The sequence below is a fragment of the Stegastes partitus genome, unplaced genomic scaffold (assembly GCF_000690725.1).
Source record: "Stegastes partitus isolate 25-593 unplaced genomic scaffold, Stegastes_partitus-1.0.2 Scaffold90, whole genome shotgun sequence".
Classification (NCBI taxonomy): Eukaryota; Metazoa; Chordata; class Actinopteri; family Pomacentridae; genus Stegastes; species Stegastes partitus.
This window is the reverse complement of record NW_007577821.1, coordinates 649368-663438: the sequence shown is the minus strand read 5'-3', so window position 1 is coordinate 663438 and position 14071 is coordinate 649368. Positions and strand designations below refer to the sequence as shown.

Genomic DNA, 14071 nt, shown 5'->3' with positions numbered 1-14071 from the left:
TTTTTTCATCCATGAGACCAAGCAGAAGTGAAACATGTTCTGTGTAAAATCATCAGTTTGCCATCTCTTGTTTTCTGACAACTCACGTGATCTGACGCCATCTGTGCTCACACACCCATCCATCTCCACAAGTCTGGTCAGAGTAGATGGGAACAGGCTTGGTGGATCCATCACCATAGCTGGGAGGGCCCATCCAGTCATTCTGATCCTATAGCACAATGATTAATAAAAGGATGAAACCAAAAGTACTCCCAAGCACATTGGATCTACAACAAAGAACATACTTTTCCATTCACAAAGTTGCGGTCCCAGCGGAAGCTAGACATGACCCTGGTTAAACCGTAAGGGTGAGCCAGCATGTAGCCGACAGCCATCTTGTAGAGTCTGGAGTCCCAGAAGGTAACAATGGATGCACCACCAGCGCCATGACCTCTCTGGTTGTCGTGGTTGTCAACAAAAACTACAGCATTGCCATCAGCCATGAATCCCCATCCCTCTCCCCAGTTCCTGAAAACAGAAACACAAATCAGCAATTTGCTTCAAAATAATATTATTGACTAAGCATTCAAGCCAGAAACTCTAGGTGTCTATTCTCAGAAGCAATGTGTTTGCACTTTTGGCATTAGACACAAAAATGACATGTAAAAAACATTTCAGTTTCAGTGTGATATATGATTTAGGTAGTTGAAATACACTTACTTGGTGTAGCACAGCTTCTCATTGTTCCATTTTCTGAAGACAGTTCCCAGTTTAGCCCCATATTTGAACTCAGTCACTCTTCCCAAATGGAAATACTCACTAGATGAGATGGCCTCACCTCCCAGATCAATAACCTAGATCAAAAACAACACATAATCCATACGTTAAACTGAGTTAGATTAACAGTAACATATCAGCATTGTAGCATAGCTTTTTAGTTCTGTCGTAATAAAAATCATATCTATGCTATAAATATCTTCCATGCCTTTTAGGAAGTCAGAGCACACTATTATTCTTTTTTTTTTTTATCACATTTGTTTCTTATTACTGCTGATTTTTCATTTGTGCACCTTGAGCTACAACATTTCATATTATGTGTCATTTCAGTATTTGTCAACTAATAACTGCATTCATGTTAACATCTGCTCCCTGAGCGTCCGAGTTTGTCAGCTTGTTTTCTGGGCTTCTTTTCCCACGGCCCTGCTGACTGCTGCTTTGAGATATCAGTCATAAATACTGGACATGTGGGTGGTTTTTACTTATCCAATCACATGCTTACATATAGATTACAGCTGGGGCTTGACCAATCGTGCATTGAACACAAGTAGGTGTTTCTGGCAGCAGTTTGTGTTCACTCTGCATGTTTTCCTGCAAATCAAGTTCAAATAGGTTCATCTAACCTGTTGGTACAGCAAGATATTCTGACAAAACAAACAACTGTCAAATACAGATGTGAACTGAAGTTACATCTGTATTTGACAATGCCTTTTACAATACAATGGTACCTAACTGATGCCAGTGTATAATAATTATATAGTGCACATATTTTAGTCTTTTAAGATTTAAGAGAGTGTCCCATTATATTTAAGGGACCTTTAAAAAAGCATTTTGGGAAAACTACCTCCTGGAAGATGAAGGCTCTGGAGCCACCAGAGAACCAATTGGTGTTGAGGTTGTGCAGACGACCGTAGACGACCTCCAAGTCACCGGGCCACATGTGCTTGGTGGCATCCACTCTGAACCCAGCCACACCCATGTCAATCAGCTTGTTCATGTAGTCAGCCACCTTTCCTCTGACATAATCTTTCTCCAGGGCGAGGTCCAACAGACTAACCAGACGACAGTCACGCACCTGGAGGAGTTGATACTCATACCAGTTATGCATGTGTTAAAAGCTTTTCTGGCTAAAACAATCTATCAAATTTACCATTTTTATGTGGACGTTTTTTTTTTCTGTTACTGCTCAAAACATTTAAATGACAAGGTCAGACTTGTACATTACCAGCTAAATCAAAATCATAGGATTCAATGTGACTAAGTCAAATTGTGGGTCTGTGTGAGAACTGCTGAATAAGTTGTGTTATATGAATTCTTTAATTGCCTTGAAATAAAAAAATTTACTCGTAAAAAGGCAAATTTCGCTGTTCCGACAGTGTTTCTTTGTGCTATTCATTACCTGATATTTGTCACCGTAGTTCTCAATTTCTCCACTGGCAGTATTACATTTGTAGTCGTTGAAGTCCAGGTTGGAATAGGGGACAGTGGGGAAGTCTTGCTTGCTGGCACTGAACCAGCTGCCACATGAGGAATGTGTTCCCTCTCCACCACCAGCTCCACACATATGGTTGATAACGGCGTCCACATAAATGTTGACCTATTGCAATAAATAGCCTTGAAAGTGCAACACACCCAATGAACATTTTTCGTCTATCCATAATCACTTTTGTTTATATATTTTTATGTTAAGTTCATTCCTATGTAATTGGCTAAATTGAATTATGGCAGAGTGGGTCTTAATTATCTTTTCCTGTAATGCCAGTTGTCATTTATGGTATTGTTTCCATTAAACAGTTTGACACCAGTGCCATAAAATCGATCTGGTAAGAATTTGTGGTTTTATACAAGCCTGTAGATTTACAAGGAGCTATCAAATATTATACAACAATGTTCCTAATGCTCACTAAATCACTGCTGTAATGTAGTTTACCCCAACGTTGTTGCATCTGGTGATCATGTCTTTCAGCTCGTCCTCATTGCCAGATCTGGAGCACAAGTTGTAGCCGATTGGTTGGTATCTCTGCCACCAGGGTCTAAAGGGACTGTCCAGCACAATGTGCTCACTTGGAGGAGAGATCTGATCAAAATAAATAAATAAAATTAAGGAGAGAAAAATAAAATAAAATAAAATATCTATTTTTTTAAAACTAGTTATTACTTTTGAAACAGAAGCACAAAAGCTGGACTCTTGTATGCATAACGTACAGGACACATAGTGACTATATGTTAAACTATTTTAATTAACGCTTTTATACTTCTTGTAGCAATCTGTGTGCAGACTTCTTGCGCATCATCATCATGCAGCTTGAATATTGTTGATTTATTTATTGTCAATATAGAAAAGAACGACTGCTGTCCTTCTAAAGACCTAGAAAAAGCTCCACACTTACGCTCAGCCATACATACCTGAACACCTCCAAAGCCTTTGGGCCCTAAGAAGCGTTCACACTCTGCAGCAATGTCGGCCCAGCGCCACTCGAAGAGATGGACGATGGCTGTCCTTCCATATTTGAGGTGGGCGTCGTGTTGAGCGAGGCTGAGCCCGAACACAGCAACCAGAATGAACAACTTCATGCCTTCCCTGGATGAGAGAGAAAACCACACTAACTCTCTGCTGCACCAGTCATATTTAAACTCCCTCTGCTGGACCAATGAGAGGCTGGTAAACATCAGCATGGAAATTAAACAGGTGCATTTTTATCACTTTTTTCTGCTTCCTTTTAAACCAAGCAGGAAAAACAGCTTCAAGGCATGTGCTGGCTGGAAACATACAAATATGAGGTGTAGAGAACATAAATGACAGATAATTTAATGAGACTGCAAAAGATCCTAATGCTTGTAATGTGTCTTTTGTATTGATTTTTGATTTAAGGTTTCTGTCATTTTCAAAACAAATTGAAGCAGAACGAAAAAACAAAACAAAAACAAAAACAAACAAACAAAAAAACGACAACAGTACCCAACAAAAGTATATTCGGATCTAATATATTATTTATCTTGCAGTGATTCATTATGAGAACAACTCTGACCACTGTGAACATGACAATTCAGGTTAATCCTGCTTTAATATTTGTTCACGCAGTTCAACAACCAGATGATGTTGCAACAGGCAGTCTAAATTTATACAAGACTTTGATTTGGAGGAAGTATTTTTTGGGGGGCAAAGCAAATAAAAGGCTGAGCCATTTAAAGTCAGTACTTTTTTTCTCTCTAATTTTGTGTTTGTGTGTGAGTTATGGTGGCACATATGTGTGGGAAAGTAAACACATTCACCACCATTTACTTTTCCATGTTTAAAATTTAGACCTAATCTAACCTGAGTGTTTATGTAATATCAGGTCTGTCCTTGACAATTTGGCTATAAACCTACTTTGGTAACAAGATTATGTAAATGTGTTGCAAAAACATCTTCATTTATATATCAAGTATCAGTTAGAACAATGTGAACAATACCCCTGGTTGGAAATTAACTTTTTATGGTCCATATATTAGTTCTTGGTCTTATTTTAAGAAATATACATATTACTAAGTGTGGCTGAAAACGAATCACCACTCTATTATTCAGCAGTGCACAGAATCTCACACAGCGCAGGGTTATGGGAGAGGAGCTCCCCAAGTAAAAGGACTGTCAATATTTCTATTCTTCTTATCACGCTACCTATGGGGGGCAAGTTCTCTCTGTTCTGGACAGTATGCCTTTGTTTTATCATGGGAGGATTGTTTTAAGTTTCTCTTTTACCTTGCATAGGACTGCATCATTAATTTCTCTTTCATCTATCACCGGAATGTAGCTCACTGTGGTAGGAGTATAACTTCTTGCATCACCAGCGTATCTTTCTAAGAACTCCTTCACATCCTCAAAAACTAATAAGCCACATGGAAAAACAGAAAAACAATCCTCAGTATTTTTCCATCGCTTAGTTACCGATTTTGTCACAAAATTTGTTGGCAGTTAAAACACATGCAACATCCTTGTGTAACTTCACAGGGTTATCCATTGTGTATCAAGAAAACACAATACAGCTACTTCCAAGTGAGAAACATAGAAGGTCAAATAGAGTCTGTGGAACTAAATCAGGACTGACAAAACTCGAGCATTTTCCCAATACAGTACTAAGCACCGTGGGATCTCCTGGAGAATTGATTGGTCAGTAGGTGATGTTTTAATATTTGTTGATGTGTTATATTGAATGTTACCTGCTCCAGGACAGATTAAGTATGCAGCATAAATCACGATGGTTATATACCCTATTAAGAAGTGAACCACCATCATAGGCCTGAAAACCCAGAGTTAAACCTAAAGCTACCTTGCTAACCTTAAATTTTACTTCGTAGTCGGCCTCAGAAGAGTAGGAGGAATACAGAAAAACTGAAGCAGGAAACAGAAAGGTAAATGGGCAGACATTAACTACAAGTGAAAAGAGGGAAAGAAAAGACAAGACTATTAGGTGACAAGACACAGGTGAAACCAATGAGGGTGGCGCACACAATCAAAAATAAGAAAAAATGCACAAAGAGAGACAACAACTACAGATATCTCAAATGCTATTTAGCCCAGTCAAAACCCTAATTAATATCCATTCCTCCGTCCATCCTTTTTCTTCTGCTTATCCAAGATCAGGTTGTGGAGGCAGCAGGTTAAGCAGGTTATGCCAGAAGTCTCTCTCCCCAGCAATGCTTTCCAGTTATTCCTGGGGGACCCTGTGACCTTAGATATAAAATCCCTTCAGCAGGTTCTGCGTCTACCTTGGAGTCCCTTCCTTGGCAAATGGGCACGGAAAACTTCCAAAGGAATTCCCCCAGGAGGCATCCAAATCAGATGTCTGAACCACCTCAACTGGCTCCTTTCGATGTGAAGAAGCAGGGACTCTATTTTGAGTTCCCTCTGGATGTCCAAGCTCCTCACCTTATCTCCAAGGCCGAGCCCAGCTACCCAGCCGCTTGTACCCATGATCTTGTTCTTTCGGTCACCATCCAGAGCTCATGGCCATAGATCAAGAATGGAATGTAGACTGACTGGTAAATTGAGAGGTTCCCTTTTGGATTACCTCCATCTTACTGCTGATGCTGCACCAAGCCACCTTTCCATCTTACTCTCCATTTTCCCCATCACTAATGAATGCAATCCCAAATTTTACTAAAAGTCCTGCGCTCAGGATCAGAGACAAGGGACAGCTCTGGCAGAGTCCAACACCAACAGGGAACATGTTTGACTTTGTGCCAAGAATACGAACACAGCTCTCACTTTGGTTATACAAGGACTGAATTGCTCATAACAATGACCTCGGCACCCCATACTCCTCCAGGACCTAACTAAAAAGGTTGGGTAAGTACCCGAGCTGCTGTTTGGTACATAAGCACAAGCAACAGTCAGATTTTTCCCTGCATATCACACAGTTGCAGAGAGACAACCCTCTTGTTCTCTGGGGAAAACTCTAACAAAATGGTCCTCAGTTGGGGGCTTATGAGTATCTGTTATGCCCAGCTCGTTGAAGAGCATAACAAAGAAGGGAGGTCGACACGGGAACAGCTTTAAAGTAAATGAGTAATTTATTGAAAACATTCAACAAAGGAAAACTAATAATAAAGTCTACAAACTCAGGTTAAACTCAGCATAATCAAATACAACCAAACCAAACCAGGAGAGACCTGAAAGGCTCCAGCCTTCCAGGAGGGAAAAAGAGAGAGAAAGCCATCTTGGATTCACCCAGCTTTTAAAGGCACCAAGCAGGTGAAACCAATCCTTTAATGAAGTGGGAGGGGCAGGTCATCCAGACTGGAAAAAGGAAAGCAGAGGCAGGAAAACACACACTGGCAAGGCCTGTGGCCGTCACAGTATCTCAATACCTGCTCAGTTCCTCTCATCCTGGGCAACTCTGAAAAAAAGCAACTCCAGGCCCTCTTCTGTCGTTTGATTCCAGAAGCTTTGCCGTGCATGGAATGAGGCCAGCTATATGTACTCAGTACCACTTCACTTCCCACAACAGCTCAAATATACAGGCATGGAAAAAATTGTTAGACCACCCTTGTTTTCTTCAATTTCTTGTTCATTTTAATGCTTGGTACCACTAAAGGTATACTACCTGAAAAACACGAATACGACAAAACATGCAGCTGATTACATAATACTTTATGTCCAATTAGACATGCTAAAGCTTAATTGTATTCCCTGGGTATATGAGAGGCCATTTCATGTCATAAGCAGCACTGCACATGCAAAGGCCTAAAGTGGCTTCCTGCTCACATTCAAGCCAGAGCACAACTCAGAAGTTGTCAGCTCACACATAATGCCTACAACAAAAGAATTATGTGAAGCCACAAAGGCAGCCATCTCGGCACTGCTTGAAATTGGCATGAGTGAGACAGGTAGCGAAGAAAATGAAGATATCCAAGACAGACATTCAGTACACCAAGAAAAAAACAAGCTGAACATGGTACTACCAAATTGCTAGCTGGTTGCAGCAGAAAACGTCTTTCTACCCCACGAGATGACCGTGCACTCATTGGTTCCTGTGTCAGGATTCATTGTCAGACCTCCAGAGACCTTAAAAATGAGTGGGCACTGTTGAGAAATGTGACTTGTTCATCAAGGACAGTTAGAAACCGACTTCTTGAAGCTGGTCTGAAGACACACAGGGCACGGAAGAAGCCCCTCATCAAGAAAAAGCAGAAGAAGGCCCGGTTACTCTTTGCTGGGGATTACAAAGGTTGGACTGTTGATGATTGGGCTAAGGTTCTCTTCAGTGACGAATCCAATGTTCAGTTGATGCCCACTCGAGCCAACTTACTGGTTAGAAGGAAGCCTGGAGAAGCCTACAAACCAGACTGTCTTGTCCCTACTGTAAAACATGGGGTGGACCAGTAACGATCTGGGATTGTTTCAGTATGGGTGGAACAGGGCAAATGCAATTTTGTGAAGGGCGAATGAAACCAGGTCATGTACAGGGCTGCTCTTGAAAACAGTCTTCTTTCATCAGCTGGAAAACTCTTTCCTGCCTCGAGTGACTGGATTTTCCAAAAGACAATGCCCCTTGCCACACAGCAAGGTCAGTTAAAGCCTGAATGGAGAACCAGAACATTGGAACCATACCTTGGCCTGCTCAATAACCAGATCTAAATCCAACTGAAAACCTGTAGAAAATCATCAAACATAAAATGGGGACCCACAAGCCTAAAAACAAAGCAAAATTGTTTGAATTTGTGCAGCAGGACTGGGCTGCTGTGACAACAGAACAATGTCAGAAACTGGTGGAGAGCATGTCAAGACGCATGGCTGCAGTCATCAAAAACAATGGTTATGCAATCATGTACTAACTCCTGTGTGTATCATGTGACTGAAAACAGACAGAATGCCTAAAAGTACTGTTTTTGGCAGTACAATGCCATAGCTATTGTTCGAACTTAAGTGATTTTGGTTATTATCAAGAAAACCATGGAAAACGGCTAGATATCAGCTCTTAAATGAAACTCTTATGAGCTACTTTTGTTATCATTATACTTGTCCAAACAAATGTGCCTTTAGTGGTACCAGGCATTAAAATGAACAAGAAATTGAAGAAAACAAGGTGGTCTACTATTTTTTCCCATGACTGTATTTGATTGTTTCCATTACTTAACAGCTATTATAATTATGAGAATGCCAAACTGTGTAGCCTCTCTTTTCTAGACTGCTACTGACTTTATAGATCAAGCTCATAAAACCTGTGTTTTTATATATTAAATATTAACGCTACATCAGCAACACTGAAAACCTGCTTAAATGTTCACTGTGTAAGATTTAGTTGCATCTGGTGGTGAGGTTGTAGACTGCAACCATCTAGATATCCGTTGCCTTACTGTCTTCTTCCAAGCATGTAGGAGAAGTTTGGATGGTTGCAAAAAAGCCAGAAGCCCTCTCCAGAGTCACTGTTTGGTTTGTTCATTCTGGACTGCTGTAGAAACATGGCAGTGCAACATGGCAAACTCAGCATAGGAGGAACTGCTCCCTCTAATAATATAAAGAGGTCATAGTAACCTAAGGGAAACACAAAAATCCTTATTTTAGGTGAGTAGACACATGTAATTATTAAAATTATATTCCCCATCTATCCATTTTATCTTCTGGACGGTGCTGGAGTCTATCCCAGGTGACTTAGGGCGAAGGCAGGATACACCCTGCACAGGTTGCCAGTCCATCATACAACCATCGCAGAGACAAATAACCAAGCGGTTTAAAATCACCAATTAACCTGAGCATGTCTTTGGACTGTGTGAGGACACATAAGCACATGATGAAAACCCATGTGGGCACAGAGAGAACATGGAGAACATGCAAATGTCACTGCATTTGAACCTAGCACTTTCTGACTTTGATGCAACATTGCTAGCCTCCCCATATAATAAATAAATAAATAAATATGCTCGCCATTTAAGTTTAAAAATGATGATTTATTTTTTTATTGACAATGTGTTTACAGCTTGGATTCAGCATGGATAGCAACGAAGGGGTCTTCATCTTGGTTGCTGATCCTGAAGTGGGCACGGCCATCACCACCAACTTGGATCTGCTTCCCAGTGCACCTGCTTCCTTCCTTCTGGCCAGAAATGACATCACAGTAGGTGCCACCAGGCATGCCAGTGTTCAGGGTTGCATCCAGGTTCCTGGAGGTGAAGACAAGGTATATATTGTTAAAACCACTCCAATGTCAAAACTGAAGTAATTTGTAAGAATCTTGCCTTTCAGTTTTGCTTATTTTCTTCAAAATAGAGAAATAAAGCGTACACCAGTAGTATATTGGTAAGGGAGAGACAGGCCTTGCATGATGGGGAAAGAAGTGACACAAATACCACATACATGCCTGAAAATAAGATATTACTTTTTGAAAATTATGAAATTTGTCTCATGTTTAACGACAAGACAATTTCATTTACAAAACTTTGGGTATTGTTTTTTTTCAGTGTTAAATTGTGGATTGGTTATATCCCAAATATTGATGGTAAAGCATTTTCAGAGTCACGAGGGGCCACCCTATTACAAGGCTGATTGTGTATCACCATAATGAGGATGTTCATGTGAAAAAATATTTCAATATGCGCCTCAACAGTCTTGTAGATACTGACATGCACCTGCCCCCAGTTCCATATATTTGTTTATCCTCAATTTAATGTGAAATTCCTTTTTTTTTCAGTACCAGTTAGATTGCTAAGTCCTTACCAGTCATCATTGTTAAAGACGATGAAACCACGATTACCACGTCCAAAGGCAACCTGGTTGCTCTGATTGTCCCACCAGTTGGAGTGAGGCTGTCCGTTGACCACGTTACGGAACTTGACCATGTTCCTGAAGGGGAGACGAATCAAAATCAAATCCAATCTTACTTCATACTTTTTTCATCCATGAGACCAAGCAGAAGTGAAACATGTTCTGTGTAAAATCATCAGTTTGCCATCTCTTGTTTTCTGACAACTCACGTGATCTGACGCCATCTGTGCTCACACACCCATCCATCTCCACAAGTCTGGTCAGAGTAGACGGGAACAGGCTTGGTGGATCCATCACCATAGCTGGGAGGGCCCATCCAGTCATTCTGATCCTTCAATGATCAGCAAATATGTTGAACAAAGCTGTTCCAGATGCACACATTGCATTTTGTCATTACCAAAGAGAAAACATACTTTGCCATTGACGATGTTGCGGTTCCAGCGGAAGCTAGACATGACCCTGGTTACTCCATAAGGGTGAGCCAGCATGTAGCCGACAGCCATCTTGTAGAGTCTGGAGTCCCAGAAGGTAACAATGGATGCACCACCAGCGCCATGACCTCTCTGGTTGTCGTGGTTGTCAACAAAGACCAGAGCATTGCCATTGGACATGAATCCCCATCCCTCTCCCCAGTTCCTGGACACATAAGGACAATTTTACGAATGAGCAAGTCTTCTGGACAAAGTATTACTTTACAATTTAACTTAGAACCTCTGAAACTTACTACTTCTGGTCAAACAGAATTTATGCATGTAAGAAATTATTTGTTAAATCTTGCAATGAATTGTGAATATGTGGTTACTGTTATCTCATGGTTAAATAACCTCTTCTGATACACCCCTGTGATATACTGTAGGATTTAAGCACAAAAACACTAAAACACTTACTTGGTGTAAGACAGCTTCTCGCCATTCCATTTTCTGATGACATTTCCCAGTTTGGCGCCATATTTGAATTCAGTCACTCTTCCCAGATGGAAGTACTCTCTAGATGAGATGGCCTCACCTCCCAGATCGATAACCTAGAGCAAAAACAGCCCATAACTCATATCATCCATGCTCTGTAAATTGGTATGGTTTAGATTTACTGCACCATATCAGTGTGTTGTGAACTGACAAAACTGATACAACAACTCTCCTGGTAAACATGTTTTTAGTTTTTAGTGAAGACAAGGCATATGTATTCTAAACATCACAGGGTGATTTTGAAGTTTACTTTTCTTGATTTTTACTTGAGCACCTTGAGCTTCAACCTTTTATATTATAGCATATATATTCTAATAAATAAATAAATTTGAAAGGTAAAGTGAAAAACTACCTCCTGGAAGATGAAGGGTCTGGAGCCACCAGAGAACCAGTTGGTGTTGAGGTTGTGCAGACGACCATAGATAGCAGACAGGTCACCGGGCCACATGTGCTTGGTGGCATCCACTCTGAATCCAGCCACACCCATGTCAATCAGCTTGTTCATGAAGTCAGCCACCTTTCCTCTGACATAATCCTTCTCCAGGGCGAGGTCCAACAGACCGACCAGACGACAGTTGCGTACCTGGAGCAGTAAATGACTTTTTGCCTCACAATCCACAGCATCATTTATCATGATTAACTTTATACTAATATAATCTTTCTAATGTACAATCTATATGTATAGATTTTACTCATATCTGTTGTCACTGTAAGGCCAGTTACCAAAACAGTTTAAAACCAGTTAGTGTGACCTTTGCAGTGAAAACTTGTGAAAAGTGAATTAACAAAAAGGGAAAACTGTCACACCTCTCGTAGTTTTTCTCAGAGATATTCATTACCTGATTGGCGTCACCATAGTTCTCAATTTCTTCACTGCCAGTATGGCATTTATGGTCATTGAAGTCCAGGTTGGAAAAGGGGACACTTGGGAAGTCCTCCCTGCTGGCACTGAACCAGCTGCCACATGAGGAGTGGGTTCCCTCTCCACCACCAGACCCGCACATATGGTTGATGACAGCATCCACATAGATGTTGACCTGTGATTACGTACAGGATTGAAGGTTCTCAGATCACAGATACATGCCAAAGGTGCACTGCCCACTGCTGGTTTGTTGGTCCAGTCACTCAAACACTCTACAAAACCACTAAATGTCTTTCATAAAAATGTGAATGACTGCACCTTAAAAAAGCTACATTTATTTGTTAAATTTTTGGACTTTTCTCATTTTGTCCTAAAATAGCAGGTATCTGTTATAAAACAGTTTGGCACTCATGCAACACATATAAAGTTTCATAAAATATATCTGGTAAGAATTAATGGTTTTGTACAAGCCTGTAGATTTACAAGGAGCTATCAAATATTATACAACAGTGTTCCTAATGCTCACTAAATCGCTGCTGTAATGTAGTTTACCCCAACTTTGTTGCATCTGCTGATCATGTCTCTCAGCTCGCTCTCACTGCCAGATCTAGAGCACAACTTGTAGCTGATTGGTTGGTATCTCTGCCACCAGGGTCTGTAGGGACTGTTCACCAAAATGTGCTCATTTGGAGGAGAGATCTGACAGAAAGAAAGAAAGAAAGAAAGAATATATGGAGAAAAAAAACATTAGTTATCACTTTTAAAACAGGAGCAAAAAATGTTGGAATCATGTGTACCATCTTCATATTTCACTTAAAAAAAAAAAGAATAACAATAATTAATTATTCTATAATGCATAGAATACATAGTGACTATATGTTAAACTATTTTAATTAACTCTTTTATACTTCTTGTAGTAATCTGTGTGCAGACTTCTGGTGCATCATCAACATGCAGCTTGAATATTGTTGATTCGTTTTCTGTCAATTAGGAAAAGAACGACTACTGTCCTTCCAAAGAACTAAAATAAGCTCCACGCTTATATATGAGCCATACATACCTGAACACCTCCAAAGCCTTTGGGACCCAAGAAGCGTTCACACTCTTTAGCAATGTCGGCCCAGCGCCACTCAAAGAGATGGACGATGGATGTCCTTCCATGTTTGAAGTTTGGGTTGTGTTGGGCGAGGCTGAGCCCGAACACAGCTACCAGAATGAACAACTTCATGCCTTCCCTGGATGAGAGAGAAAACCACACTCACCCTCTGCTGCACCAGTAATTTATACTCATTTTCCCTCTGCTGGACCAATGAGAGGCTGGTAAACATCAGCATGGAAATTAAACAGGTGCATTTTTATCACTTTTTTCTGCTTCCTTTTAGATCAAGCAGGAAAAATAGCTTCAAGGCATGTGCTGCTGGAAACATACAAATATGAGGTGTAGATAACATAAACGACCAATAATTTAATGAGACTGCAAAAGATCCTAATGCTTGAATGTGTCTTCTTGATTTCTGTGCAGGTCAAAATAAACAAAAATCACACTTGCTTTGACAAAATGAACTTTAAGTATCGTAAGTAGCAACAGTAACCCCCAAAAGCATGTTCTCCTTGATCTAATATTACGTGATTTATCTTGCATGGATTCTTACCATTTCGAACATGAGAATTCAGGCAGCTTAAATGTATAAAGTACTTTGATTTGGGAGAAATATTTAATTAAGGGCAAAGCAAATAAAAAGCTGAGTCATGGAAAGTCCTTTTTTTGTTTGTTTTGTTCACTTTATTTTGTGAGAGTGTGTGTGTGTGTTTGTTGGTGGGTTATGGTGGCAGGTATGTGTGGGAAAAAAGACACCTTCATCACCATTTACCACTTTTCCACGTTTTAAATTTCTGTCTATTCTAACCTGAGTGATTATGTAGTAGAGGGACTGTCCTTGACAGTTTGGCCGTTAGCCGACTTTGGTAATGAGATTATGTAGCCTTGTCCACCACAAAAGCAGCAGGTTGTTTTTATCTCATGCTTGTTGTACTCGTCTCGAATTAAAAGTTTTACAATGGAAATTAAATAAGTATGTTGGACTTCTTACAAATATATCTTTATTTATGTGTCAAGTATCAGTTAAAACAATGCAAACAATATTTGTGGTATGACATGGAGTTTTTATGGTCCATATATTAGTTCTTTGTCTTGTTTTGAGAAATTACCACATTGCAGCAGTCAGTTTTATGTACTGTTCCAGGTTT

At 40.2% G+C, this 14071-nt stretch overlaps 2 protein-coding genes across 2 annotated transcripts in view; both read right to left on the bottom strand.

Moving 5' to 3' along the window:
- LOC103353966 (pancreatic alpha-amylase-like) overlaps positions 1-3330 on the bottom strand; it is a 4122-nt gene extending 792 nt beyond the window's left edge. Inside the window, exons 1-7 of the mRNA XM_008277180.1 lie at positions 3163-3330; positions 2687-2833; positions 2156-2353; positions 1601-1831; positions 700-833; positions 285-507; positions 87-208 (exon numbers count right to left, since the gene is read on the bottom strand). Coding sequence (XP_008275402.1) covers positions 87-208; positions 285-507; positions 700-833; positions 1601-1831; positions 2156-2353; positions 2687-2833; positions 3163-3330 — 1223 coding nt within the window. The remainder of the gene's footprint in view (positions 1-86; positions 209-284; positions 508-699; positions 834-1600; positions 1832-2155; positions 2354-2686; positions 2834-3162) is intronic.
- Positions 3331-9162: 5832 nt separating this feature from the next.
- On the bottom strand, positions 9163-13052 carry LOC103353957 (pancreatic alpha-amylase-like). Its single transcript, XM_008277164.1, has 9 exons — positions 12885-13052; positions 12377-12523; positions 11802-11999; positions 11315-11545; positions 10885-11018; positions 10411-10633; positions 10207-10328; positions 9950-10075; positions 9163-9396 (listed from the first exon to the last, which is right to left on the bottom strand). Exons 1-9 carry the CDS (start codon positions 13050-13052, stop codon positions 9207-9209), a joined length of 1539 nt encoding a protein of 512 aa, XP_008275386.1. The 3' UTR covers positions 9163-9206.
- Positions 13053-14071: the final 1019 nt, after the last annotated feature.